The 27683-nt window shown below is 37.7% G+C and overlaps 1 protein-coding gene across 12 annotated transcripts in view; it reads right to left on the bottom strand.

The window, feature by feature from the left end:
* CCDC88A (coiled-coil domain containing 88A) overlaps positions 1-27683 on the bottom strand; it is a 116041-nt gene that overhangs the window by 53735 nt on the left and 34623 nt on the right. For all 12 annotated transcript variants that reach the window (XM_060754585.2, XM_060754587.2, XM_060754592.2 and 9 more), the window contains 8 exons: positions 24152-24260; positions 21338-21407; positions 19885-19943; positions 18735-18818; positions 13833-13973; positions 8958-9127; positions 3250-3331; positions 1068-1226 (listed from right to left, as the gene is read on the bottom strand). In XM_060754585.2, coding sequence (XP_060610568.2) covers positions 1068-1226; positions 3250-3331; positions 8958-9127; positions 13833-13973; positions 18735-18818; positions 19885-19943; positions 21338-21407; positions 24152-24260 — 874 coding nt within the window. The remainder of the gene's footprint in view (positions 1-1067; positions 1227-3249; positions 3332-8957; positions 9128-13832; positions 13974-18734; positions 18819-19884; positions 19944-21337; positions 21408-24151; positions 24261-27683) is intronic.

Genomic DNA, 27683 nt, shown 5'->3' with positions numbered 1-27683 from the left:
TTGATTTGGTCTTTCTCCAGTGTAGCATGACTTAACTTGGAAAGGATTTGTAACAGAGTCCGGGCTTTATAAGAAACTGTAACAAGTTTATTGAAATATAGCAGAAGCTTGATGATTTCAATGTTTCTTGACTCTTAGAGGTACATATCTTCAGAGGTTACATTTATAACACTCCTTAAAACAACTCTGGAAAGGACTCTTCCTTCTACTAAACAGGTTTCAAACTTATTTTTCTTCAAACTGTGTTTATTTCCTTAATAGATTGCTTCAGATACAAGCTTATTCTTTCTTTGTTATATTTCTGTTGTATTAAAGATTCTCACTGGCTTTCTCTCACCCCCTTCTACTCATACACTAACTACTAATATAAATAAGTCAACTCGACTTATCTAAACTACCTAGGCTAAAAGCCAAAACCTTCCTGATTCTCACTACAGTAGAATCAGCCTTACCCTGTAGTTTTTAGACTACAGATTACCTTCCTGGTTATCACTACTGCAGAACCAGCCACTCCTGTAGTTCGCTGACTACAGACTGATTGTTTTAAAATGGCTGCCCTGCCAAGGGTAGTTGGCTCCCCCCTATTTCCACAGCAACCCAGCTCAAAGTGAGCTGAGCTGGCTACCATCCCCCCACAGCAATTTAAATACTTACCCTTTCAAACACCTATCTATAACTACACATAACAGTAGATTAAAATTTACACTTCACCACATATGCATATATTATTTTAAAGTGATTGTTTGATAATAGCGTTACTGTGTTCAATTGTATTGTGATTTTTAATGTATTGTATCGGCAAAGTGAGTTGCCTGTTGTAAGCCGTCCTGAGTCCCTCTCCTGAGGTGAGAAGGACGGGGCACAAATGCCAGAAATAAATAAATAAATTTTAGCCACTGGGTCGCATTCAGAGATAAAGGTAGCATACAAATGAAACAAAATATATAAATAAATAACATGAACTAAGTAATAGAACACAGTAGAAGTACACAATTTTGACTTCTCAAGAACAAAAGTCTAATAGTCTAAAAATGTCCTTTAATGAGAATATGAATAGTTCAAATTACCTCTACTCTAGCCTTGTAGAACTCAATATCATGTAGTCTCTCTTTATAGCGGCTGACTTCACTTTCAAGCTTGTCGACACGAATTGCTTTCTCTCGGAGGGCATCCAGTTCATCTCTGTATACCCTGGCAGAACGGGCATCCGAAAGCAAATTCATATTCTGTCAAACAAATTAAAATTATATTTTTGAAAAAATTATGAAGAAAAACAAACCTTGTAGAATATAAAACACATTCTACATATTAGTACCAAATAATATTAAGCTTAGCTTTTAGAAAAAGGATATAAATTAAAGTAAGAAATTAATTAAAGAAAGAAATATTATTGGAGTTTCTCAGAGTGCCCCAGATGTCAAGAAGTAAAGCAAGACATGGCTGTAAGTCAAATGTAGGAATCATGTAGACTTGAGGATGTTGTTGGGCTTCAACTCAAGTATTTCTCACTACTGATTATGCTGCCAGGGCTGCTGGAATTTACAATCCAGCAACATCTGTAGGCTGAACAATTCCTACACTACTTGCATTAAATAAGTAAAATGAAATATTTAGAAGTACTCCCTCAGATTGGATGGCTATTCCAAAATATATCCTACAATACATATTGTGCTGCTTTAGGCTCTACAGTCAAAAATGAAAAGTGCTGGGAAATATAATAGAACAAGATATATGCTTCTGAACCTTTCTGTATAACATCTTTCTTAAAAACTACATACTATGAACTGAATCCAAAGTAGTCCTAACTTATACAAATTCATAGACACAAATAGGATGTCTTTGTAAACTACAACTCATGTATAAGTCAACTTCGTGTATAAGCTGAGGGCAGGTTTGGTGGTCAAAACTATGGATTTTGATATGACCTGTGGATAGACCAAGAGTCATTCTGTGAAGACGGAAAAGCACTAATGCTGACTCAAGGGGTCAGTCACCCATGCCATTTCCCCACTCAGACATTTAAAAAGGCCAAACATGGTGTCAAAGTGAATAGTGCAGAAGGAGTCTGTGCTTAATTTAGGTTCTCTTGAGGAGAAGCGAGATATCCCCTTTCATCACTATATTATAAGAGAATGGAATTGTGTCTTCTGAACGAGTTAAAGTACTGTACTGACAATGACCTGTGGATATGTTCATCCAGATTGGTTTTGGATTGGATTTTCGACTAAGAGTTCCAGACATTAGGATAGGTAATCTCATTGATTTCAATGGTCTATTCTAGGTAAAAAGCCCTAAGTCTCTAAAGGTTTCCATCAATGGAATAAGTAGCAATGAGAAGTAGATAGTGTTCAGTGCTGAGTTTCAAATGATTAAGAATTTCCAGTCTGTCACCAGAGTTTTCAATTTGGTAAATTGATTAATATGATACTACATGTGCTAGCTGGCTTAACTAGCACCAAAATGTTTGCAGAATGAGTAGTAACAAAGGGTACTGGTTATAATGGAACTCTCACTGCCAATTCTTTTTTGAACTCATAGAGTTTACTTCATGTATCTTGTAAAGTAAGATCTGAACGTCCATGGGTGCTCATGATTTTAATGGTATTGCGGTCAACAAAGCAAACAAAAAAAAGCGATTTTTAGGAATTTATAGAGATGTGTGTTTTTGATAACTTTTCTATCAGGTCTGGAAATTATACCGAGAAGAACCCTTATTCCTAGTTACCATGACAAAATAAAAGCAATTGCTACTAAATGTAGCTATCTTTTGGAACATCTGAAATTACATACTGTTTTCCTGGGTGGAAATTTCATTTAATTGTTTCTTACTTTCCTTTATATAGTTCATTTTTTGCTCAGATTAAGGGGCACTGTACTTTATGTCATACTATGTGCATTATAATACAGAAAAATGGGAATAGGTAGAATAAGAAAAATGATCTGAGGGAGAGAAAAATGAGCATATTCTCGGGACAATAGGGGTCTTTTAAGTTGTCAAAGAGCATAAAGAATGTCAATGGAAGTTGTACCTATGAAAGAAAGTCTTTTCTGTAAATTTGGCAGATATAGTTTCAATCATGCTCAAAAGATATCTCAGAAAGGAATGCAAAACTAAGACTGTGTGGTCACCCCAATAATTCTGTGGTTTAATGTTAAGATCCTTCCAGGAATATTTAGATGTAAACCTGATTAATCCAGATTCCTTGCCCTGAGTATAGTGGACTGAAAATTGATCTTTCATTTCCAAACCTCTTGTTGTAGTCTCTTGAGTTCAGCTTCAATCTGTTCCAGTTCTTGCTTACAATCCAGCAATTGCTCAGTTTTTTCCTCACTTGAAGATAATGAAAGAAAACTTATTTAAAATAATATTTACATTCCAAAACAGACAAAAAAGAACTAAAAGGAAATAATAATCTTCTAAAAGCCTCATTATGGGATAATTTTATGCCAACAAGCAACAACAGTTTTTTTAAATAAAAAAACCTACTTTTGGAGTGGGGGAACTGAGTGGAAGAAAACAGTCCTCTTCCCATTTCTTTATTCCTGAAATGTTTTCTTAACCTAAAGTTGTTTTTCGTTTTCCTTTTCCTTTTAAAATGGCAGTGAAGCTTAGGCTTCTCTAGATGCAACTCAGGCATCACAGCCACAGAGAGAGATCATTTGGCTCACTTGCCCCACTGTCCTTACTTACAGTAGACTCTCAGTTAATTGGAACTCAAGCAACCGGGACTCTCAAGCAACCAGCAAAAAGAAAAGAAAAAAAAGAAAAAATATTGCAGCCACAAAGCCATTTTTATAATACAGTAAAATTGTGTTAAATTTGCTTATCATTACTGTATTTCAATATTCATATCAAGTCAATACAGTGTTTATGGTATGGTATAATATGCCGTGTATTATTAGTTATTTTAACAGTAACTCTCAAGCAACTAGAAACTACATTTAGCCAGCATCTACCAGTCCTCATGGGTGCCAGTTAACTGAGAGTCTACTGTATACTTTTAGCTTATTTGACTCTTTAGTTAATCCTTCCTGCTGTTGTATCACTTGTACATACTCGTTTAGCTACATCTTTCTTAAGGACACATTACTGTGCTCTACAAAAGGTTCAAGTCTCCTTCAAAAGGTACAATTGTCCTTTCCCTTAATTTTGTTGATGGCCTACATGACAATGGGATACAAAATGTAGATCTTCAAGTAGGTAGCTGCATAGCCTATTTTTGAAGGCATCAGAGCAGGTGAAGTCACTAACATTCTAGACAATTTTCTTCGCTGCTAATTACTGCTAATCAAGAAGAAGTTCATTCTAATGTTCATTCCACCCAACAAGTCCAGTCGGGTATCATCAGCAAACTGATAACTCCTGATCCAAAAACTCTGAAGAAACTCTCCCAGCAGATTCATCCATATGTTAAATAGTAATGGGGACATAACAGAACCCTAAAGGATTCTACTGGCTGATAGCCAAGAAGTTAAGCAGAACCTCTCCAGCACCATCTTTTGAGAGCATCCCTCCAGAAAATAACAGAGCCAATGTAGAACAGTGACTCCAAGACCCATCCCAGAGAGACATCTCAAAAAGACACCATGATTGATATTAATGAACAGGGACCCACTCCACTCTCCTAACTGGATCCAATTTTGCTGTCCACAGTGGTCCAGAGTTAGAGTGGACTGTGTGGACATTGGATCTGTCCACATCAGACCCAGTCCTGCTGTTAACAGTAGCCCAAAGTCGCAGAGTTGCTTTGAACTTTTGGGTAAACTACCCTTGACTTTTCTTAAGGCAGGGTTAAACTTGGTTAACCCGGTTTACACCACAATAAGCACTAGAACAGACAGAACATTATGACGACAGCCAGGAGCAACTGCTACTAAACCCATGTAGATGAGCTCAAAGTTGGTGAATGAAGTGCAAGGGTTATAAGAAAACAAAAATAATGACCACAAATGAATTTACATAAATTTAAAATGGATGATGAAGACACTGAAATAGTTGAAAATGTTGCTTTGTCATAAAAAAAAATAAAGACTGTGGTTGAGAAATCTTTAAAAGACTAAGATTTAGAAAGACAGCTATGAAGGAACTAGGCAAAATCCTCACGTATAAAGATATATCACCAAAAGTTGATAGGAAGACAATAAACCCTTGGAACTGTAGTACTGGAAAACAATTCTGAAGATACTATGGACAGCCAAAAACCCAGATAAAATCAGAATGAGAGCAAGTTAATCCTGACCTCTCCCTATATGTCAAAATGGATAAATTGAAGCTATCATATTTTGGATGTATCTTACATTGATATAATTAATTAGCAAAGATTAATACAGTAGGAGGAGAAAGAATATTGCAGGTGGATAGATTCAATCAAGGAACCCATGCCCCTTATTATACATATAAGACCTGAGAGGTCTGTTTTTAGAAAGGTGTCCTGGAGTTGTCTCATTCATAGGGTTATCCTAAGTTGAAGCCAGTTTGATGGCAATTAATTACATGTCATACACTGAATTGTGAAATTAATATTTAATCTCTAACAAAGTATTTATTTGTAAATAAACCCAATGCACCATAAAAAATATTCTCAGAGATGCCTATATTTTCAATCACACTTTTCAACTGTAAATAGGATTGCTTTTAATTATAGAGAATACACCAGACTTCGTTGTTTAAGCTATTAACTGTCAATCAAATTAATAATAGCAATTTGCATTAATTTTCAAGTGCAGCTGTTTATAGAATATCTTGGGGAGGTTCATTTCAAAAGACATGTAGTAATCCAGTCATCAGAAAATGAGATCTATTTCTTTTATTGTATACTAATGCTCAGTAATATAGTACTGAACAGTTGTGGGAAGAAAAAATAGCTGAATGGAAAAGACAATTAGCTTTGCTATTTTCAGATAATTTCCACAAAATTCTCTTTTAAGTATTGTTCTTGGCAATTTTTATGGGTACGGGTTACTATACATGTACATTCTATCATATTCTTCCTTTGCTTCAAATGATGATGAAGACCACTGGAGACCATCCAGACTACCACTTTTGCAAATGCAAGGCCAATAAGAAAAGACATACTAGTTGGCTAAGGTGAAACCACTGAATTTAGACATGTGGCTGGCTGGGACTTGTATGTCATTATGTGCTCAGGTTCAGTTCAGAAAAATATCGAGCATATAATCAGCCTCTGACTGAGAATCTGCACAAAAGACTAGTAAAACAAACTCAGTGCTAAACAATAATACAATATTTTTCCATAAAATAAGAAGCCTAGCATGGCAAGATCTTCTGAAACTTTTCCTCCATCTCTGCTAATATGGCCCATGATGGCCATATTAGTCTTAAATTGGTAACCCAGCAAGAATCCTCAATGTATATATTAATTGTCTTTGTTACTTAGTTTGTGTGCATTACTAAGATTTCAGATGGATGCCTCAGGTAGAGAACTAGTAATCTTCAGAGGTCAGAGTAGGGTTGTAATATGAAAAATGACTCCACAGTTCTTAACACAACCATGATATATCATTTCTCAGGATTGAAATCCACAATGTAAACAAAAAAAATCAATATACATATAATGATCAGTTTAAGGCCAACATGGGGCTTTTATAACTGTGGTTTGTCTCAAATAATAAACAGTCTAAGTACTGAGACAGATGCACTAAACACACATGAATATGGCTGGATTCCAGATCCTTTAGGATGTATACACAGGCATTTACACCATTAATATTCTACTGAGTGATGTATCATTGGGTTGACCTCAGGCACTGGCAAAAAGACATACTCTTCCACAACTTTAATGACATATGGAATACATGACAAAACAGAACAGGAGGTAGGTCAATTATAGTGCAGCTGTTACAGAATATAGACTATTTAAAAAAAAAACCCCCAGCAAAATCAAATAAGCACTACTTTTTCTCTAACAGGGTACCCTGATTAAAAGATGAAAAAAGGAAGTAAAATATTTTAATTTGGTTTGAAAATATTTATAAAATATTTTAAGATTAGTACAGTGTAATATTAGCAAATCAACTTATCAAAACACTTACAGAGACCCATTCTGTGTGTCTTTAAGTCTTTTCCAGCTTGGGGAAACCCAAAGTGGAACTTATCACAGGGTTTCCTTGGCATATTTTTTTTTCAGTGGAGGTTTGCTTTTGTCTTTCTCTGAAGCTGTGTGATTTGGCCAAAGTTATCTAATGGGTTCCCATGGATTTGAACCTTTGTCCCCCAGTGTCTTAGTTAACACTCATCTCATTATATTGTACTGGTTCTCTCCCACACTGCTGCTATCTGTCTGGCTGTAGAACTGTTTGGGTGCAAAATGAGTCTGCCTAAATCTTCAACAGATTTCTGTCATGTTTGCACCACGTATTTTGCAATAAACACCCATTTGGCAAAACTCATTATACAAAATGACTGCAGAAATTTTGAATCCAATTTCCCCAATTACACTTTATTTGTAAGACTAAGTTTTATTATACAATGTCAGTTATCAATCTAGATATAAAAACTCAAAATTGGATCCTCACATATCCTCAGTGATAAAAAGAGAAGAGATACCTAGGAAGTTAAGTATCATATATACTTGTGTGTAAGTCAACCACATTTTTAAATCAATGGCAGGTTTGGATATGAACATTATGGATTTTGATATGACGCATGAATAAGTTTAGGGTCATTTCACAGCAAAGAGAAAACAACAATGTCAAATTAGACAAACTGACTCAGGTTTTGGGGATCTGTTTTTTTTACTAAAATTTCTAGACTTATACATGAGTATATAAAGTATATGAAAAGTAGCTTCTGACCTCAGAGTTCCCAGCTATTTCCCACCTCTAATTCCCCCTTGTTATGGATCATTTTTTTTTAAACTGAATACCAATCTAGAGCAGTCTCCAGTTTTCCTCTACACACACAAACATGTTTAAGGCTATATTTCTGGTCAGGATTTTGGAATAGTTAGGCCATGAAAATCCTGCCTTTTAAACTCTGTTATCAAAATATTACTGCGGACATTTTCTGATACGATGCCTGCAATCATTCACATTTATGTCTTTTTAACCATCAAAATCTATGAGAACCCTCTGAAGATCAAAATCTCCCAACAAATGTACACATACATATCTCACAGCACATTTAGGATTCCCTGAGAAGTATGTCTAACCTTGCTAACAGGAACTCCTTTATCTAAAACAACTATTCATGATCAACAACAGGACACAGAACAACTAATTTTCTCTGGTATCTAACTCAGAAAACACAATTATAGCTCCTAATGGCATTAGGCACCACATCAAGCATATCCCATTCATCATCTTCTGAAGTGATATGGTAAGAGTAATGTCCTTCCAATTCTACAAATCAGTATGTATATTAAAGTAAATGAATAAATGTACAGAAATCTGATCTATGCTCCACTGATTTTCCTATCTACGATTGCCACTAATGTGGATGTTAAATTCTGTAACTGAAAGAAAGTGATCCCTCCTTGTCAGAACAGAACTAAAAAAGTTTGGGCCATGTTCTCTTGAGCTGAGGAAGGTACTTGATTTACTTACTTTTAATAAAGAACACCTCACAATTTCCACAATTCCCAATTTTCAGTTTGAGTTTAATTGGGATTTAACAGAAATTAAACAACTCTCAAAGTGTCTTATTTGCAATCAATAGCAACATTAAGTGATCTCGCATTAGAATTTTGTATCGTTAAACACTTTTTTCTACTTTCTCCAATCAACAAACTGATCACAATAGGAATCCACTCTTGCTAAGTCTCATAAACCTTTACGACTTGATCCAAAAGTACAATACACATCATTACTATTGTTTCCTATTAAACATCACAGCGCCTTTTTATGCTGAGAACCCTTTTTCCATTCTAAAATGGCTCTATTCCCCTGAAGACATGCAGAATTTCTCAGTATTCCCTTTCATTTAACAGCACACTTACAGTTCTTGCCTAAGCCTTCTGATTTTTGCTTTGGCATCTGCTAGCTCCACGGACAAGTGTTGTCTGCTTTCAGTGCGCTTCATGCCTGGAGATCCACAAGGTGATTGTGCTGCTGACGCATGAGGTAGAAAATGAAGAGAATCCCGTTCTTCTGAGAGTTCTACGATAGTCTAAGATAAGTTTAAAATAATTAAATGGATGCATATAAGGAGACAGACGACTTTACAGTTAAGCAAAATGTAATGTATAGGATCTCAAAGGCAATGGTGGAAATCTTAGTATCTGAATTATAGTTCTATTTCCATTTTTTCGATTCATGAATAAAAAATATTGGATACCATCCAGTATGATCTGTACTGGTGCAATTGCTGACATATGCTTTACAAGATGGGGATGGAAGAAAATTAGACAAGGAAAATAAAGCAGAAGAATGCCTCAATACATTTTCACCCAAACCAGCATCTTAAAAAAGTTAAGTCCACTATGGTTACATTAAGTTAAATATTTCATGAATACCCTCTATAACATATACAGTAGACTCTCAGTTAACTGGAACTCAAGCAATCAACAAAAACCTATGAAATAAATACAGAGTTTATGGTATGGTACAGTATGGCGTATAATATTAGTTAGGCTTATTTTTAAGAGTAACACTCAAGTAACCACAAACTACAATTGTCCGGCATCTACCAATCCCCATAGGCGCAGGTTAACTGAGAGTCTACTGGAAGTTATCCTAATGATGCAAGCTTATCTAAATACACCTAAAAGTGAGATTTTGTTGGGGGCTGGAAGTAATGAATCTCATATATAGCTGAGGTGGGGCAGATGCTCAAGATACATCACTCACAGAAACCCTCAGTACTCCCATCTGAAGCTAAATAAAGTTTTATTCCTATTTCTCCTGGTCATTTTATTTCTCTTCCAACTCTTGGAAAGCATTCTGACTTTCCTCCTCTTTAATAATGTTTATAAAGTACATATATCACACAAGGATTTAGATATAAGGAAATATAAAAAGACAAGAACTTCTGCCTGGAAGCTTCACTCACATAAGAAATTTAAATAAAAAAGGAAAGCAAAGAGACGATGGGGAAGTCTTCCATTTGTGTGTAAAGCTAAAGGAAATAAAGAAGCAACTGCATAAAAGAGAGAAATGCCATGACAGAATGCCAAACTAAGAAGTAACTCATTTTTAACAAGCTGCCATGGTGAACAGCTTTTGTATTTAGTTAAAACAATATGGAATATACCCGTATTTACTCACTATTGAACCTAATGCACACCTCAGTTTTTGAAACCCTGAAACTAAAAAGTATTTGCTGCCGAATGTAATGCGCAAAAAGTGCACTTTTTGTAATTTGGCCAAAAAAAGGTGTACATTACAGTGGCTGCCTGTTTAGAACGCCTTTAAAAACAAAAGTGTTAAAACACCAAAGATTCCCTGTGATTGAAAAGAAAACCTTGGGTGTATCTATGCTGTAGAATGAATCCACTTTAACTGCCTTGGTTCAATGCTATGGTATTCTGGGGGTTGTAGTTTGACATGGTTTTGAGACTTCTCTCCCAAATAATATGGATGCCTCACCACAATACAAATCCCAGGACTGTATAGTATTGAGCCTTGGCCTTTTAGAGATGATGATATCCTTCAAAGAGGAGCTAAGGGTGCATCTCCTGAAGCAGCTTCCCCTTTTGCTTTGGCTCAGCACGAAGATTACTATATGACACACCCCAATTTTGGTGTGGTTATTTAGCCACAAATGGTGTACATTAGATTTGAGTAAATATGGTAATTACTTTTAGTACTTGTAACAGCTATGACTGTAATATTTCAGTGGAATAGGACTGCCTCAGTAACCAGTATGCTGACTCAATCTGAGCAATGGCAGAGGAAGAAGAAATTCACGCAGGTGGCTGCCTCAAGCTACAGCTGGCAACAAGGAGACAGAGAGAAAGACAGAACAGCATGCAGCTAGGGAGGAGAAAGGAGACACAGTGACAATGTGAACTGCACTACAAACTCAGATTGGTTAGAAATCTACTAAAATAAATCTTTACAAAATTAAGCAGCTTAATTTTTCCTGTCCTTGAGCACTTAGCAGCAAGAAGGGAATGGAAAATGATGGTGTCGCTGCCAGAAAATGAGAAGGAAGGAAGGGAAGTAAAAGTTAATGTGTGTATGATAGTGAAGGAGAATTCCCTTGCAGGCTCAACGACAACACAGAATGCTGCACATCTAATAGATAGGTTAAATAGGAGAAGGATAGGGAATGGGAGAGGTTGGATGGGGTACAAGAAGTTGCTTCACTACCCATTTATGAGTAAAATTTGTTCTAATTAAACATCCCATCACTTTCTAATTGATAAAGATTGTAGTCCAAAGCACCTCAGACGAAAGTGCTAGGAAAAGACTGCTTTGTCTTTTGTGATTTTGTCACAATTTCCAAGTTGCAATATGAGTGCTAAGGGAGCACATGCCTACATTTTCAACAGCATAGTAATAACATGCAACTCAAGTGAAACTCTTTGTTGTTGGCTACATGCCTTCTAGTCATTCCTGATTTATGGCAGTACTAAGGGCAACCATTATCATGAAGTTTGCTTGGTAAGGTTTGTTTAGAAAAGGCTTACTATGGTTTGTGATTGAGATATTGTGATTTTTCCAAGGTCACCTAGTGTGTTTCCATGGCTGAGCAAACATTCAAACCCCGCTCTCCTGGAGTATTGGTCCAACACACAAACCACTAGGCTACACTAACAATGAATAATTCATCATATTACCATTCAGAACAGTAGTACTATGCTGTTGAGTGACAAAAGTAAAAACATTTTTTTTTAAAAAAAAAATAGTAACTCCAGGTATTACTCATATAACAAGGAAATATACATTTTCAATAAAGCATACCAGAGGAAAGATCAGACTGCTCTTAAGGGAGAAAGAATAACCCACTGATGGGGAGTAGCAAGAGGTTAGATATAGACATAAGGATCAACACAAAGAGTGAAGATTTGAAAAGGAACAAAAAAGGAAAATAAGGAACCATAAAGTTAAAGTACAGTATCTGAAAAGCAAAAACTATTTTCCCTCCTGACATTCAGGAAATTACTCAAAAGATGGCTTTTAAAGCAAGCATTTGGAAAGTGAGATGAAGCAGCCAAGATAACTTCGGGATTTGTGCAATGTCCAATATTTTATGTTACGTTGTTTATAGTTGATGTTTTATAGTTCACTGATTTCAATATATTACTATAAGCTATTTTAGTTATGTGCTGTGTTTTATACATTGACTTTTGCCATTTACTTTGTTGTGAACTGCTTTGAGATCCTCTTGGGATAGAGAAAAGCAGTATATAAATGAAATAAATAAATAATGAATTAATGCACACTGAAAAAAAGAGGACACTATTGAACAGGATCTTATCCTACTTCCAGTTTCTTATAGGGAAATAGAAAAACTGCTCTGTATACCAAGGATCCTCAAACCAAGGCCCGGGGGTCGGATGTGGCCCTCCAAGATCATTTATCCGGCCCTCGCGCAGGGTCAACCTAAGTCTGAAACTACTTGAAAGCACACAACCACAACAGCAATCCTATCTCATCAGCCAAAAGCAGGCCTATCTCATCCCACTGAAATACTAATAAGTTTATATTTGTTAAAATTGTTCTTCATTTTAATTAGTGTATTGTTTTTAAGTGGGTTTTTTTTTTTGCAATACAAATAGGATACATGCAGTATGCATAGGAATTCATTCATTTTTTTTCAAATTGTAATCCGGCCCTCCAACAATTTTGGGGAGTATGACTTGGCCCCCTGTTTAAAAAGTTTGAGGACCCCTGCTGTATACCATACTGTATGTTCTCCCTATTTTCCTTGCTAAAATGTCATTGGTAATGCAAATGGATTGACTATAATGTTTTATCTTGATTTTCATATTTGTGTATGGATATGAACTCAAAAATTTGTACACCTGCTGATCCTCAAACTTCCTTTAAATTATAAGAAAATTAACTATATCCTTGCATTCTGGTAGTAGGGATCCGCATCTACAGTGGATGTTGATATTTTCAGCTGGCAGCTATTCTCAGTACAAGGGAGAAAGGTTTTCCATCGTAATCCCTGTGAATCTCACATATGGTAGTTTCTGTGCCTGAGCAGACATCTTCGGAACCTTCTAGATAGATTTGAAAAACTTTGGCGGTTGGCCCCGCCTACTCTCCCCTTGCGAGTATAAGTAGCAGGTGGGTGGCACCACCGCCTCAGTTCTTCTTATCCGCCGCTATTGCAGCAGCTTAGGAATTGCTTACTCTTTAGACTAGCTTAATTTTACATCATTTATAGACTAGGAATAGTTTTGACTATTGTTTTTTTATTTTCATTGGGCTACATAGTTTTACCTCAGGTAAGTACATCTTCTTCCCCTATTTGTTAAGTACCACGTCTATGAGGGGTATATTTTTAAAATATAGAGCATATTGCAAAATATTGTAATTATAATTAAAATGATTGCTTCACAACTGAAGGGACATGAACTGCATCCCACCAAAATGTACAAATCTATCAACATTAAAACTCTCAACTTCTGTTTTTGCAAGGTTGCTCAGTTATACTGAGGTAAAATTATTTATTTATTTATTTGCTTCATTTGTATACCGCTCTTCTCAGCCCTCAGGCGACTCAGAGCGGTTAACAACCAGTTTCAACAACACAATACAAAATCATTAATCAATTAAAACAGTAGTATCAATTAATTAACACCAAAATACCAATACAACAGTACAGCACTATAACAATCCATCAAATGTTTTAATTTCTGCAATAATGATTCTACCCCCTCCCCAAGAACAAAATTGAAACCTGATATAATATATACCTCAGAATGCTCATCTCGCTCATCTATAAGTCTTTTTAAATGCAGTGCCATGTTTTTTAAAAGAGGTTCAATGCAGTCTTGTGATAGAGAATTGTCATCCATCCACTGGAGGTCAAACACATTTTCCTGGTTATGAGTTACCTGCAGAGGATACAAACCATAAACAATCAAAAAGATTCCTGCTTTAATCAGGGGTAGACTAGGCAACATGCAGTTTGAGAGCCAAGCAAATCCACTGTCACATTTCAGGTATGCTATTGCTGGGTATGCTATTGCTGGGTTGCTAAAGAAAAACAAGGTGCATTTTCATTACCAACAAGGAACCTATCAAATATGCATTTTATTTAAAAGCACTGAATTTAAAAAAGTGGAATAAACGAGATGTGTGCAGCTTATATTCAAACTGATTTCCTACAACCCCAATCCCAAGCTCAAGCCACTACAGCAAACTTATTTATCAAATGTATTTCTATATCACCTGCTACCCCAACATGAGCTCCCAAGATGATGGACAAATACTAACAAACAGTACGAAGATTAAAAGCACTTTTAAATATACGGTACTAAATACTATTTTAAAACAATAAAACAATCAATTAAAACAATTTAAAAACAATCCTCAAACACATGTTTAAAACAGCGAAACAAAGCAATTTCAGACCCGTGCAGAAGAACTTTGTCTTCCCTGCTTAAAAGAGATGGAGACAGCCTAACATCCTTGGGTTCAACGATCAGGGTGCTGTTACTAAGAAAACCCTTTACAAACTAATTTGACTTCATGAGCTGTAGAGACATGCAATAAGGCCTTCTACATACATTTCAAATTTCTAGTAGGCTCACATGGGATAATGCAGTCTTTCAGATAAAAAAAACAAAAAACAACACCTTGAATTGAGCTCAGAAACAACTGGAAACCAGAGCAATTCTTGTACAATTGGTTTTATATGGTTTCTAAAACATACCCCCTGACATCAGTCTTGCTGCTACATATTGCTCTAGCAAAATGAACACTTTTCGTGATCATCTCTACACAGAGCACCTACCACCTCTGTAGTGACTACCATTGTGGATTGTGGAGGAAAGAACATCTCATGATAACTTTCAGTAGCATCCAGTATTGCTCATCTTGCAAGTAAGCAATCAAGGCACAACCACACCTTTTTGCCTGAGCCAAGTTACGACCACTGCCATTTTCTTTGTGAAGACGTGAGGAAAGATGGACAGTTCAAATAGACAGATGTGAAAATGAAAGGCCTTTCTTCCAATGGTGAAACAGAGGAAATGCCTGTGGTTATCAGACAGTATCATGAAGGCATGGCTCCTTCAAATCTAACGTCACAAGTTGATCTCCCTCTTGCACCAAGGAAAGAATGGAAAAGGGTGACCCGTCCTCAATGATCTCAGCTATATGTAAAAGTTGACACCTAAAAGATCCAAAATCAGCAAATGCCTCCAGTCTTCTTGATCATGATGAAGTTATGTGAGAAAACACCTTGCAGTAGAGAAATGAGTTCCAGTTTCCTTGAGAAAAGAGCTGACTTTCTCAATGAGCATGTCAGTGAAGAAGTGAGGCTGGCTAACGCTGCAAGTTGTTCCAAAAATCTGTGTCATAGATCCTCTGTACGATTTCTAAGATCCAAGCATCCAATGTCACAGCAGGTCAGGCATGTTGATAATAAAAACCTGCTGCTGAAAGTAGAAGTAATGATGGAAGAAGAGCTGGCTGAAGAGTCAAAGATGATGCTTGTTCTGGTCCTTAAGTTTCTTATAGGGCTAGTGATATCTGGCAGTTAATAAAACTTTGCAAGAGAAGGCAGGTGAGAAGGCTTGGGCGCAAGACACCCTGGACATCATTGGGGGTCAAAGAGTCTTGCTGGAAGCAGAATTTACAGGCCATAGTACACCTTGTAAAATAGAGGGAGAAAATGTGGAGGCCGTGACAGACTTTGTATTTCTAGGTGCAAAGATTACTGCAGATGCAGACTGTGGCCAGGAAATCAGAAGACGCTTACTTCTTGGGAGGAGAGCAATGTCCAGTCTCGATAAAATAGTAAATAGTATAGACATCAGACTGGCAACAAAGATCCGCCTAGTCAAAGCCATGGTATTCCCTGTAGTAACCTACGGATGTGAGAGCTGGACCTTAGGGAAGGCTGAGCGAAGGAAGATCAATGCTTTTGAACTGTGGTGTTGGAGGAAAGTTCTGAGAGTGCCTTGGACTGTGAGAAGATCCAACCAGTCCATCCTCCAGGAAATAAAGCCTAACTGCTCATTGGAGGGAAGGATACTAGAGACAAAGTTGAAGTACTTTGGCCACATCATGAGGAGACAGCAAAGCCTAGAGAAGACAATTATGCTGGGAAAAGTGGAAGGCAAAAGAAAGAGGGGCCGACCAAGGGCACGATGGATGGATGGCATCTTTGAAGTGACTGGACTGACCTTGAAGGAGCCGGGGGTGGTCACAGCCAACAGGGAGCTCTGGCGTGGGCTGGTCCATGAGGTCACGAAGAGTCGGAGACGACTGAACGAATGAACAACAACAACAACAACAAGTATACCTTGTGTGTGTGTGTGTTCCAGCAGGATGTGCCCACAAGCAGAATCCTTGGTACAAATACTGAATCTGAGGGGGCACCAATGGAGGTGAATAACAAATGGCAAATACAATGTTCCCTCACTTATCGTGGGTGTTACTTCCAGGACCATCCGCGAAAAGTGAAAATCCGCGAAGTAGGGATGCTATATATGTATATCGCGTTCTGAGGGTGAGGCAGAAGCGAGGAGATATTTAAAGGCACCGTGCACCTTTTTTTTTTTGTGGTAGTGTGGAGTACACTACTAGAATACTGGCTACGTTAGTGGTAGTGAAATCTGATCCATGGGAGTCCTGCTCTAACTCCTTATAACAGAACTCTGAAGGAATAGAGGGTCATACAAATAGTACAGTAATGTCTACTGTGAAACCAGTACTATTAATTATCTCTATATGCAGGTAAAAGTAAAGGTTTGAGTCACTGGGTCTAGTCGTGTCCAACTCTGTGGGATGGTGTTCATCTCCATTTCTAAGCCGAAGAGCCTGTGTTGTCTGTAGACTCCTCCAAGGCCATGTGGCCGCCATGACTACATGGAACACCATTACATTTCCATCGGAGCGGTACCTATTGAGCTACTCACATTTGCATGTTTTCAAATTGCTAGGTTGGCAGAAGCCGGGGCTAACAGCAGGAGCTCACCGCGCTCTCCGGATTCAAACCACCAACCTTTCAGTCTGCAAGTTTAGTAGCTCAGCAGTTTAACTGACTGCACCACCAGGGGCTTCTTCTACATGTGGAGTATCCAAAATAGCATTCATCCTGACACTGTTCAGATATATGTTTCCATGTTAGTAATATAATTAGTAGTTGGATTACTTAAGGAGATAAACCTTTGACTATAATAGAGGAGATGGTATTTTGCCATGGATAATGGCTCAAGTGTTAAGATTAAATGTTCTGATGAGGATCTAGATGGCTAAATGACTTAAAATAAAATGTTAAGTCATTTGCCTTATATACAATGTTATGGACTATAACGAAGTTGGCGTGCCCAAACATTGTTATGTCTGTGTTTCTTTCTAAGGGAAATCTATGTATAGATTTACTTATATTAATATTTATACTAAACAGCTTGAAATAGTAACAAAAGAATCTATTCATTTCTGTGTAAATATCCTGGAACTCCAAAACAAGAAAATCTTTAAAGAGTAGTATTGATGCTAACCTGGCCTGTCTGGTTTAACCACTGATTTAGTGACTAGAAGTTCATCAAGATAGACCCCAAAAAGAATCTAGAATTAGCTGACAAGTGGCAAAGACCCCCAATCCTACACTACAAGAGATAGGGATGGGAAACCGCGCCAGTTTCAACACAACATAGTTTCGAGTTTGATGTGTATGTATATGCAAATTCACCACACTCATCTTCCAATGTACCTATCATATCTATTGTGTCAGACTAGAATAGGTGTCTCACTATCTGATGCAATGGTGTTAGTAAAATAAAATTTCATTTACAGGATAGGCACAAATAATATATCTTATCAGTCCTTAGTAGAATACCTGAAGTTCTCTTTACCTTTACTTTAGCCACTGTCCTGACTGCTTTAATTCCCTAAGAAACCCAAGGAACAGATTTGGTTCTGTAATAAGGAGGGAGTATGTGATGATGTCAGCAGTCAAGGTCATGTCTGAATTCTAATGAGAGCTTCCACAAGGCCACTGATAATCGTAACAGGAAATTTTTAGAGAAATATTTAGAAAGCATTCAGATTTCCAAGCATCTGGAGCAGACAATTCTAATAGGTCTGTCACACCTGTAGAGTCTAGTGACTAACTCTAAACAGGGAAAAATTTTACAATGTGCTCTTTATAACATACTGCCTTTATAATCTCTCTCTCTATATATATATATATAAACATTTTGTTTAAAAAGTGATAAAAACAGCACCTTGCTTCCTTCAAAAGCAGTGGTTCCCAACCTGTGGTCCGTGGATCACCAGTTGTCCGCAAGAACTAAAATATGGTCCACGGCCTCACAGTTTCTACACCATAGTCATGACAGGAACTTGTCTCACAAAACCCGCTTATAGTGCCAAGCTTATTAAAAATGGTTTTCTGTGGGCAAGCAGACAGCAACTACGGGATGGCATATGTTCTGTATCAGAAACAAAAGCTGGTGTCTATCCAATGCAATTTTATAAATCAGAACCCCAAATACCAAAGTCAATTTTCTTATAATTTAAAGTTGACCAAAAACCGATTTGTACCCTTTCTGATACTGATGTTGGTGAGTGATCCCTGTTCAAAAAAAAGGTTGGGAAACACTGTTCTAAAGTCTGAATAAGCAAAAAACACAAGACTATACCTCTTGTATATGTGCGGCGACAGCTGCTCTTATATCAAACTTTAAACTCTGAATTCTTTCTATGAAATCTTCTTTCTTCTGACACTAAAACATAAACATAAACATTTCTTGACATATAGCTTAACCGTTCAAATGTACCTTAGCTCTTTTTATTAATGTAGGGCCTTCAAAATAGCTAAACTATTTGTTTACATATATTATTATTATTATTATTATTATTATTATTATTATTAAACTTTATTTGTACCCCGCTAACATCTCCCGAAGGATTCGATGCGGCTTAAACAGGCTGAGGCCTCAACACACAACACAACAATACAATCTAAGCAAATCAAACAATTAAAAACAGAGTAAAGCAAAATAAACAACAAGCACAATACACTAAAACACAATAAAACTGGGCCGGGCCAGAAAATGGGTACGAAGATTAAAAGTGCTGATGTGACTGGAGGTGTATAGGGCTTCTAGGGCAAGTGCAATGTGCGATGTGCAGCAATCATTGGTTCTGATAAAGTGCTTATGGGACTTGGTGGTGGAGATTTCCTAATCTGGAAAGGCGCATCGGAAAAGCCAGGTCTTCAAGTTCTTTCTGAAGACAGCCAATGTAGGGGCCTGTCTAAGGTCTTTGGGGAGGGTGTTCCAGAGTTGGGGGGCCACCACGGAAAAGGCCCTGTCTCGTGTCTCCACCAAACGTGCTTGCGACGCAGGCGGGATCACGAGCAGGGCCTCTCCAGATGACCGAAGTGAACGTGTGGGTTCGTAGATGGAAATGCGGTCACGCAGGTAGGCTGGTCCCAAACCGTTCAGGGTTTGGGACCATATATATTATTTCAATACTAAGGTATTATGTAAAAGAGTAACTGACAATGATGAAATCGTTTTATGGAAAGAGACAATTAAAAGATGCCATTCTATAACATTGTTAGATTTGTAAATGAAAATATTAATCTGTCAAAGAGTGTCACCTAGTTAGACTCTAGATAACATGCAGAGGAAGAAAAACTCCTCAGAATAGCAATGTTTTAATAGTTTGTGTTTAATCATAATAACAGTCCACATAACTAAAAAAAGGAGGACTAAAACCTATATCTCATCATGCCATCCAAATAAATATTATATTATGACCAGCTTTATTTGTAAGCAGACTTACCTGAACTGCACAGCCAAGCAGAAGTAGAAGTAGCTTTTTAACCTCTTCAGTGCCTTGTTCTGAAAACATTTTAAAACAATAACAAGTGCATACACTTTTAGATAAGAATGAAATAGTTTCTGCTTCTCTTTTCACTTATGTGCAACCAATTCATTCTCTATAATTTTTATTACTATTTCTCTGTGCAGGGTTTAATCAACATATAGGTATTAAACAAAAATATACTGCAAATCTAAAAACTCCATTGCTGGACCCTTAAGCTTACCTAGAACAGATTTCTATTTACACAGAGGGAAATCATATACCAATGGAAAAAACCAAGAGCAGCATTTGAGTATGACAGTATATACCTCATATTTCCAAGTGACCAATGTACAGAGGCACACAATCTCTGACATTGGGGGAAGAGAAAGGTTGGAGACAGTTATCTTCAAACCTGGTATGTATAGGACCACATGAAAGTGTTGGAAATGGGAACCTTCTATTAGCCTCCTATTCCAGTTATTTGTTATGTATGTAATTGAGATTGCTCACTATATTGTATGTACATATTGGTGTGCAGTTTTTCCCCTTAACTCTATGTTGTTTGAGGTTGTGGGAGGGACTACAGATCATGTGACCCAGATCTAGGATTATTCAGACTGAGACTCCATTTTAGAAATCAGTACAGTACAGTTTAGGGTTTTACTTCAGAAACAGTAGTTTAGAGTTTGCATCAGAAGCAGTACAGTATAGTCAAGTCTTTACTGAGTCAATGTTCAGTAATGCATTAGACTGAAGAAAATGTTAGTCTGCAACAGAGGCTGAAACAGACTCTTTAGAGAACTTACTGTGTAAACTCAACCAGTAAGAAATGTACTGTATGATGAATACATGAAGTTTGTAAGTAAATCAACTATGTTAACTTTTAACGAAGACTACTTATTTTTGGTGTCTTGAGAGCATGATTTGAAAGTAATATATTTCATGGGAGAGTAGATTTTAACATTATATACATGTCTTTTCTTTTTTTCTGCCTTCATTTTGTGTACTCTAATAGAACAAGTCAGTAAATCAGTAAATCAATACATAATTAAAAGTATGGAATAGTAGGGATTAAAAACCCATTATATGTGCCAAGAACTAGGACAGCAGTATATGATGAAGTCTATTGTTCTAAAGAATATGATCTGCCTGTAATTTTTGTGTAGCACCTTCCTCAACTGTTAGCTGTTGTCCAAGAAAGATGGTGCAAGGATACTACCTAAAACTCAGTAAATGTGTGGTTTAAATTTCACACACACCCCATCAACTTATTAACTAGCCTTGGACAAATCAATCTTTCTCTCTCCCAAGCTTCTGTCTCCGATCCAAATACATATGAAGTCCATTAAACATTTGAGGGAATTATACAAAATTATGAACACTCAGAAAACAACATAGCACCATTACTTGAAAATTAATTAAGACTTACCTGAAAAGGGATTTTTGCCGATTATTAAGACATTTGGCAAAGGCATCATAATCAACTGTTGCAATGTCTCCTATAGAAAGAAATATAAATATTTACAATATCTACGTGAAGATTAATCATGCCTTCCATATATGATTAACAATTTGAATGGGTTTAAACATGAAATACTCAATCTGACTTAAAATACAAATCAAAAGTTTTAAAATATTTTTTCTTACAACAGCAATAGAAGCTTGCTGTATATACTCATCTATAAGTTTAGAAATTTTAGTCAAAAATTGACCCTCAAAATCTGGGTTGAGTCATCATTTTTTGGTAAGAGTTAACATTTTATAACAATTAAGATAGTTTTACCTCTGAAAAAGAAATACATTGGAATTGTGGAGGGCAAATAAGGTTTTTCCTGCTCTGATGGTGATCAAACAAACAACAAGTGAATATACCTCATGCCAAAAGTTTCCACATTCTTATAAAGCAAACAATGAGAGGCCCTTCTCTCAGTCCCACCTCCATCTGAAGCTCTGTTGGTGGGACGGCATTCTTGGTGGCTGCCCCTCGACTCTGGAACTCCCTGTTCAGGGAAGCCAAAATCGCCTCCTCCCTGCTGTCTTTCCAGCGGCTAAAACCTTTTTATTCAGGCAGGCTTTTAAAGATGAAGGTGTCGTGTTTAAGATCAATTCAGGGGGTGCTGTGGTTTTTAACTTTGAATTTGTTTTAATAGTTTTAAATGGGATTTTTAAAATGCTGTTTATATTTAATCCTGTTTTAATGTTTATATATTTAAATGTTCATGCTAATGCTTTTATATTAAGCTGCTTTGAGTCCCCTTCAGGGGAGATAAAGTGGGGTATAAATAATAATAATAATAATAATAATAATAATAATAATAATGACACTGATTTAAGACTATGAGGATTTATATATACAAAAAAAGGCATGCAAAGACTGTACTATGTATAATTGGGCAATGAAGTCTAGAGATATCACACAGATTGCCAGTAATGAGGATATAGAGCGTTGTTCAGGACTATAAATATCTGTTTTGGCAAACAGCTACAATCTAAAATATTTTGTGAAGAGTTTTGTGCAAGTTGTTCTATTCAGTTTTTGATAGACACGGATGGCAGTAATCAGGGCAAATCCCCAGTCTAGACAGCACCTAATTCTTTAAAGTTGATGTGCATTCCCGCAAACATCTGGATACCTATCATAGCAGATGCTAACCCATACACAGATCTGGCAGCATAAGACCTTTTTCTGGCAGCATGTTCAATGTCTAATTATATTTATGCTCCATATGATTAAAAGGGTTTTCTTTTCCAGTTGCTGTTCAGCATCTATAAATGTCATATTAACAGTGTGACATAGAAATTGAAAGCCTATTTTTCAAAGCCAGATATACTTTCACATGGACAAAAAACAAAAATGAAACAATAAAATGCTTCCTTGATTTTTTTTTATAATTAGGATCACAGTATTTGGCATTTCCAGAAGTTCATTTTTGAAGTTCAATCTATGTATTATTAGTAGTACTAACTGAATTCAAGTTATAAACTTATCATCATGGTGTAATACAGACCAATACGATTAGAAAAAATATGAACTGGTTGAGCCATTATTCACTGCAGTCATGAGTAAAAATCCAATGTCTTTATGGACACAATGGAGCTTACTTCTCTATTATGATTACAAATGTACAGGGTAAAATGGCTTCCAAAGATTAAGGCAAGCATTTCCTTTTTTACAAGCTCTAAAATAATGCTTCATGAGGTCAACCACAGGTTACAATATTAGGGATTACTAAGAAGCACAGCTGATGATTTGCAACCTATATAAACATCTGTGAGATTTGATGGAGCAGCAGGACAAGAGGCATAGCTTATTTGCTTTTAATATAGTTCAGTTATTTAGGAGGTGTGGACAGTTACTCTAGTTTTCCCAAAGCAACTCACTTGGAGCAATGTACTGTCTCCACATTTTAGTATCTGAACACAAAAGTTGATGCTTTAGCAGGACTAGATGACTATTTTTGACATGCACAAAATGTTGGGTAAAAGAGGATACTGAAAAGTATTTTAGTCAACTCTTCAATTTATGAAGACTCCCAGAGCAGTTTACAAAGATCAATAAAATAGATGGCAAGCCTGAAGGCAGAGCCTATATCATAATAAGAACAGAAAAAGGGGTGGGGCAAACTTGGGATACATGCTCCTTAGATACATGCTCAGTTAATTCCCCTAGATCAAAACACATCCATCAGAAATGACTTCAGCAGAGACAGATATAGAGCTGACAGTATGTGGGTCAGCCTTCTTTGGCACTATTAGGAGAGAGAGAGCAAGGTAGTGAGACTCTATTATATAGGTCTTATATGAACAAATATACAGAGAAAGAAACAACATTCAGCCCCAGGCAGCTGTGCACAACTTATTTCTTTGCAGCACTACTGTGTGTGACAGGCAAATACAAATTACACTACACAGTAATCACCTCCTACATGCATGATCCAAGTAATCTGGGAACCTGGCCATTTCATACAAAAGTTTTTCAACATGAATATGCAAAAAGGATACATATAAGTATAGTTTATGAGCCTAAAGTGTCGCTCAGACAGAGAAAGGTAGCATTTCCTCGTATCACCAGTAAGCAAATGGGCACGAAGATAGCAACTTAAGAGTGGTGATGTGAAATAGGTATTAAGCTAGGTTGTGGGACTGGTCCCATACAAGCAGATGGCATCATAAGTTCTCAACAGCAATATTTGATGGATTCACACCCCACTTTATGATATGTAGAAATGAGAAAATCACTTACCTGATAGTATGATTTAATTTGTCTCACCAAAATAGACAAATTTTGAATTCGAAGGGATGCATCATTGTTTACTTTCTTATTTACTCTTTGACTGGTTGCTTTAGGGTTGCTGAAAAATAAATAAAAGTTAATTAAATGGCTATATTTTAGCCAAAATTAACAGATTAGCCAAAATATGGAACTGAAACCTGTGCTTCAGATAAGCCATAGGCTTATCATGAAGCACAGACCCTTGAATTTCACATTCACAAGGTATACCACAGGATGGTTAAGCCAGTCTGTCAAGTTTTATGCATAACAGTGTGAATATGATAGCTGTCTTGAATATTGTATTTTTATAACAAGCATAAGATATGAGACTGAGCAGATACTGATATTTAATTTATACCCCATATTACTCTGTAAACAGGATACTGAAAATTAATGAAATCGAAGATCACCTGGGAAGGAATCCCACTGGAGCATTGCAGCGCACCCAAATACCTGGGAGTCACTCTGGACCATGCTCTTACCTACAAGAAGCACTGCCTGAACATCAAGCAAAAAGTGGGTGCTAGAAACAATATCATACGAAAGCTGACTGGCACAACCTGGGACTCACAACCAGATACATTGAAGACATCTGCCCTTGCGCTGTGCTACTCTGCTGCTGAGTATGCATGCCCAGTGTGGAACACATCTCACCACACTAAAACAGTGGCTCTTAATGAGACATGCCGCATTATCACGGGGTGTCTGCGCCCTACACCACTGGAGAAATTACACTGCTTAGCCGGTATTGCACCACCTGACATCCGCCGGAAAGTAGCAGCCAATAGTGAAAGGACCAAGGCAGAGACATCTGCATGGGACAGAGCATGGGAAATAAACAAGACGAACTCCAACTTTTAGCACAACACCACAAATATGATATCATAGGGATCACTGAAACCTGCTGGGATGACTCCTATCGCTGGAATGTAGATATCGAGGGGTATAACCTCTTTCACAGAAACCGAACAAAGGGTTTCTGCAGAAGAGATTCAAGACAGCAATCTGGGAAACCAGCTTGAAATCATCTGGATAAGAATCAAGGGAACTGGGAATCAAAAAGATGTTATTGTAGGCGTCTACTACAGACCCCCAAGCCAGGAGGAAGATCTTGATGAAGTCTTCTGCCAACAGTTGACCAAACAGGCACAGAGAAGAGATGTAGTAGTCATGGGCGATTTCAACTATCCCGATATTTGCTGGAAAACAAACTCGGCCAAGAGTACAAGGTCCAACAAATTCCTCGCTTGCCTTGCAGACAATTTCATGGTCCAGAAGGTAGAAGAGGCAACAAGGGGATTGGCTACTCTTGATCTCATCCTAACAAATGCGGAGGACCTGATCGATACGGTCGAAGTGGTAGGATCCTTAGGGGCAAGTGACCATGTACTCCTGCAATTTGAGGTACAAAGGAAGGCCGAAACTAAGACAAGTCAAACCCGCATTTTGGACTTTAGGAGAGCTGATTTCCAAAAAATGAAGGAAACGCTGAGCAGCATTCCGTGGACACAGATACTAAAAGACAAGGGAGTTACGGATGGATGGGAATTTCTCAAGAGTGAAATACTCAAGGCGCAATTGCAAACCATGCCAACAAAGAGAAAAAATAGGACAAGTGCAAAGAAGCCAGAATGGATGTCCAAAGAACTTCTAACTGTGCTAAGACACAAAAGAGACATGCACAAGAAGTGGAAAAAGGGAGAAATCACCAAAGAAGAATTCAAACAAATAGTCAACACCTGTAGGGAAAAGGTCCGCAAGGCTAAAGCAAAAAACGAGCTCAGACTTGCCAGAGACATTAAAAACAATAAAAAGGGCTTCTATTCTTATGTCAGTAGAAAAAGGAAAAACAAGGAGGCGATAGGACCTCTTCGAGGAGAAGATGGGGCAATGCTGACAGGGGAAAGGGAAAAGGCAGAACTACTTAATGCATTCTTTGCCTCAGTCTTCTCACAAAAAGAGAGTCTTCAACCTCAGCAAGATGGAGTGGATGAGGGATTGGAGGACATCCAACCCCAAATTGGGAAAGAAGTCGTCCAGGAATACCTGGCCGCTCTTAATGAGTTCAAGTCCCCAGGGCCAGATCAACTACACCCCAGAGTATTGAAGGAACTAGCGGAAGTCATTTCGGAACCATTGGCAACCATCTTTGAGAGTTCTTGGAGAACGGGAGAAGTTCCAGCAGATTGGAGGAGGGCCAATGTGGTCCCAATCTTCAAGAAGGGAAAAAAGGACGACCCAAACAACTACCGTCCGGTCAGCCTCACGTCGATACCGGGCAAGATTCTGGAAAAGATTGTTAAGGAAGCGGTCTGCAAACACTTAGAAACAAATGCAGTCATCGCTAATAGTCAACATGGATTTATCAAAAACAAGTCATGCCAGACTAATCTGATCTCTTTCTTCCATAGAGCTACAAGCTGGGTAGATGCGGGGAATGCCGTGGATGTAGCGTACCTGGATTTCAGTAAGGCCTTCGACAAGGTCCCCCATGACCTTCTGGCAAGGAAACTAGTCCAATGTGGGCTAGGCAAAACTACCGTGAGGTGGATCTGTAATTGGTTAAGTGGACGAACACAGAGAGTGCTCACTAATGCTTCCTCTTCATCTTGGAAAGAAGTGACAAGTGGAGTGCCGCAAGGTTCCGTCCTGGGCCCAGTCCTGTTCAACATCTTTATTAATGACTTAGATGAAGGGCTAGAAGGCATGATCATCAAGTTTGCAGACGACACCAAATTGGGAGGGATAGCCAATAGTCCAGAGGACAGGAGCAGAATTCAAAACGATCTTGACAGATTAGAGAGATGGGCCAAAACTAACAAAATGAAGTTCAACAGTGACAAATGCAAGATACTCCACTTTGGCAGAAAAAATGAAATGCAAAGATACAGAATGGGTGACGCCTGGCTCGAGAGCAGTACGTGTGAAAAAGATCTTGGAGTCCTCGTGGACAACAAGTTAAACATGAGCCAACAATGTGATGTGGCGGCAAAAAAAGCCAATGGGATTTTGGCCTGCATCAATAGGAGCATAGTGTCTAGATCTAAGGAAGTAATGCTACCCCTCTATTCTGCTTTGGTTAGACCACATCTGGAATATTGTGTCCAATTCTGGGCACCACAATTCAAGAGAGATATTGACAAGCTGGAATGTGTCCAGAGGAGGGCGACTAAAATGATCAAGGGTCTGGAGAACAAGCCCTATGAGGAGCGGCTTAGGGAACTGGGCATGTTTAGACTGAAGAAGAGAAGGCTGAGAGGAGATATGATAGCCATGTATAAATATGTGAGAGGAAGCCACAGGGAGGAGGGAGTAAGCTTGTTTTCTGCTTCTTTGGAGACTAGGACGCGGAACAATGGCTTCAAACTACAAGAGAGAAGATTCCATCTGAACATGAGGAAGAATTTCCTGACTGTGAGAGCCATTCAGCAGTGGAACTCTCTGCCCCGGAGTGTGGTGGAGGCTCCTTCTTTGGAAGCTTTTAAGCAGAGGCTGGATGGCC

Source organism: Anolis sagrei, chromosome 1 (genome assembly GCF_037176765.1).
Source record: "Anolis sagrei isolate rAnoSag1 chromosome 1, rAnoSag1.mat, whole genome shotgun sequence".
NCBI classification, from domain to species: Eukaryota; Metazoa; Chordata; class Lepidosauria; order Squamata; family Dactyloidae; genus Anolis; species Anolis sagrei.
Note: the sequence above shows the minus strand (reverse complement) of the source record. Positions and strands in the feature narration are given on the sequence as shown.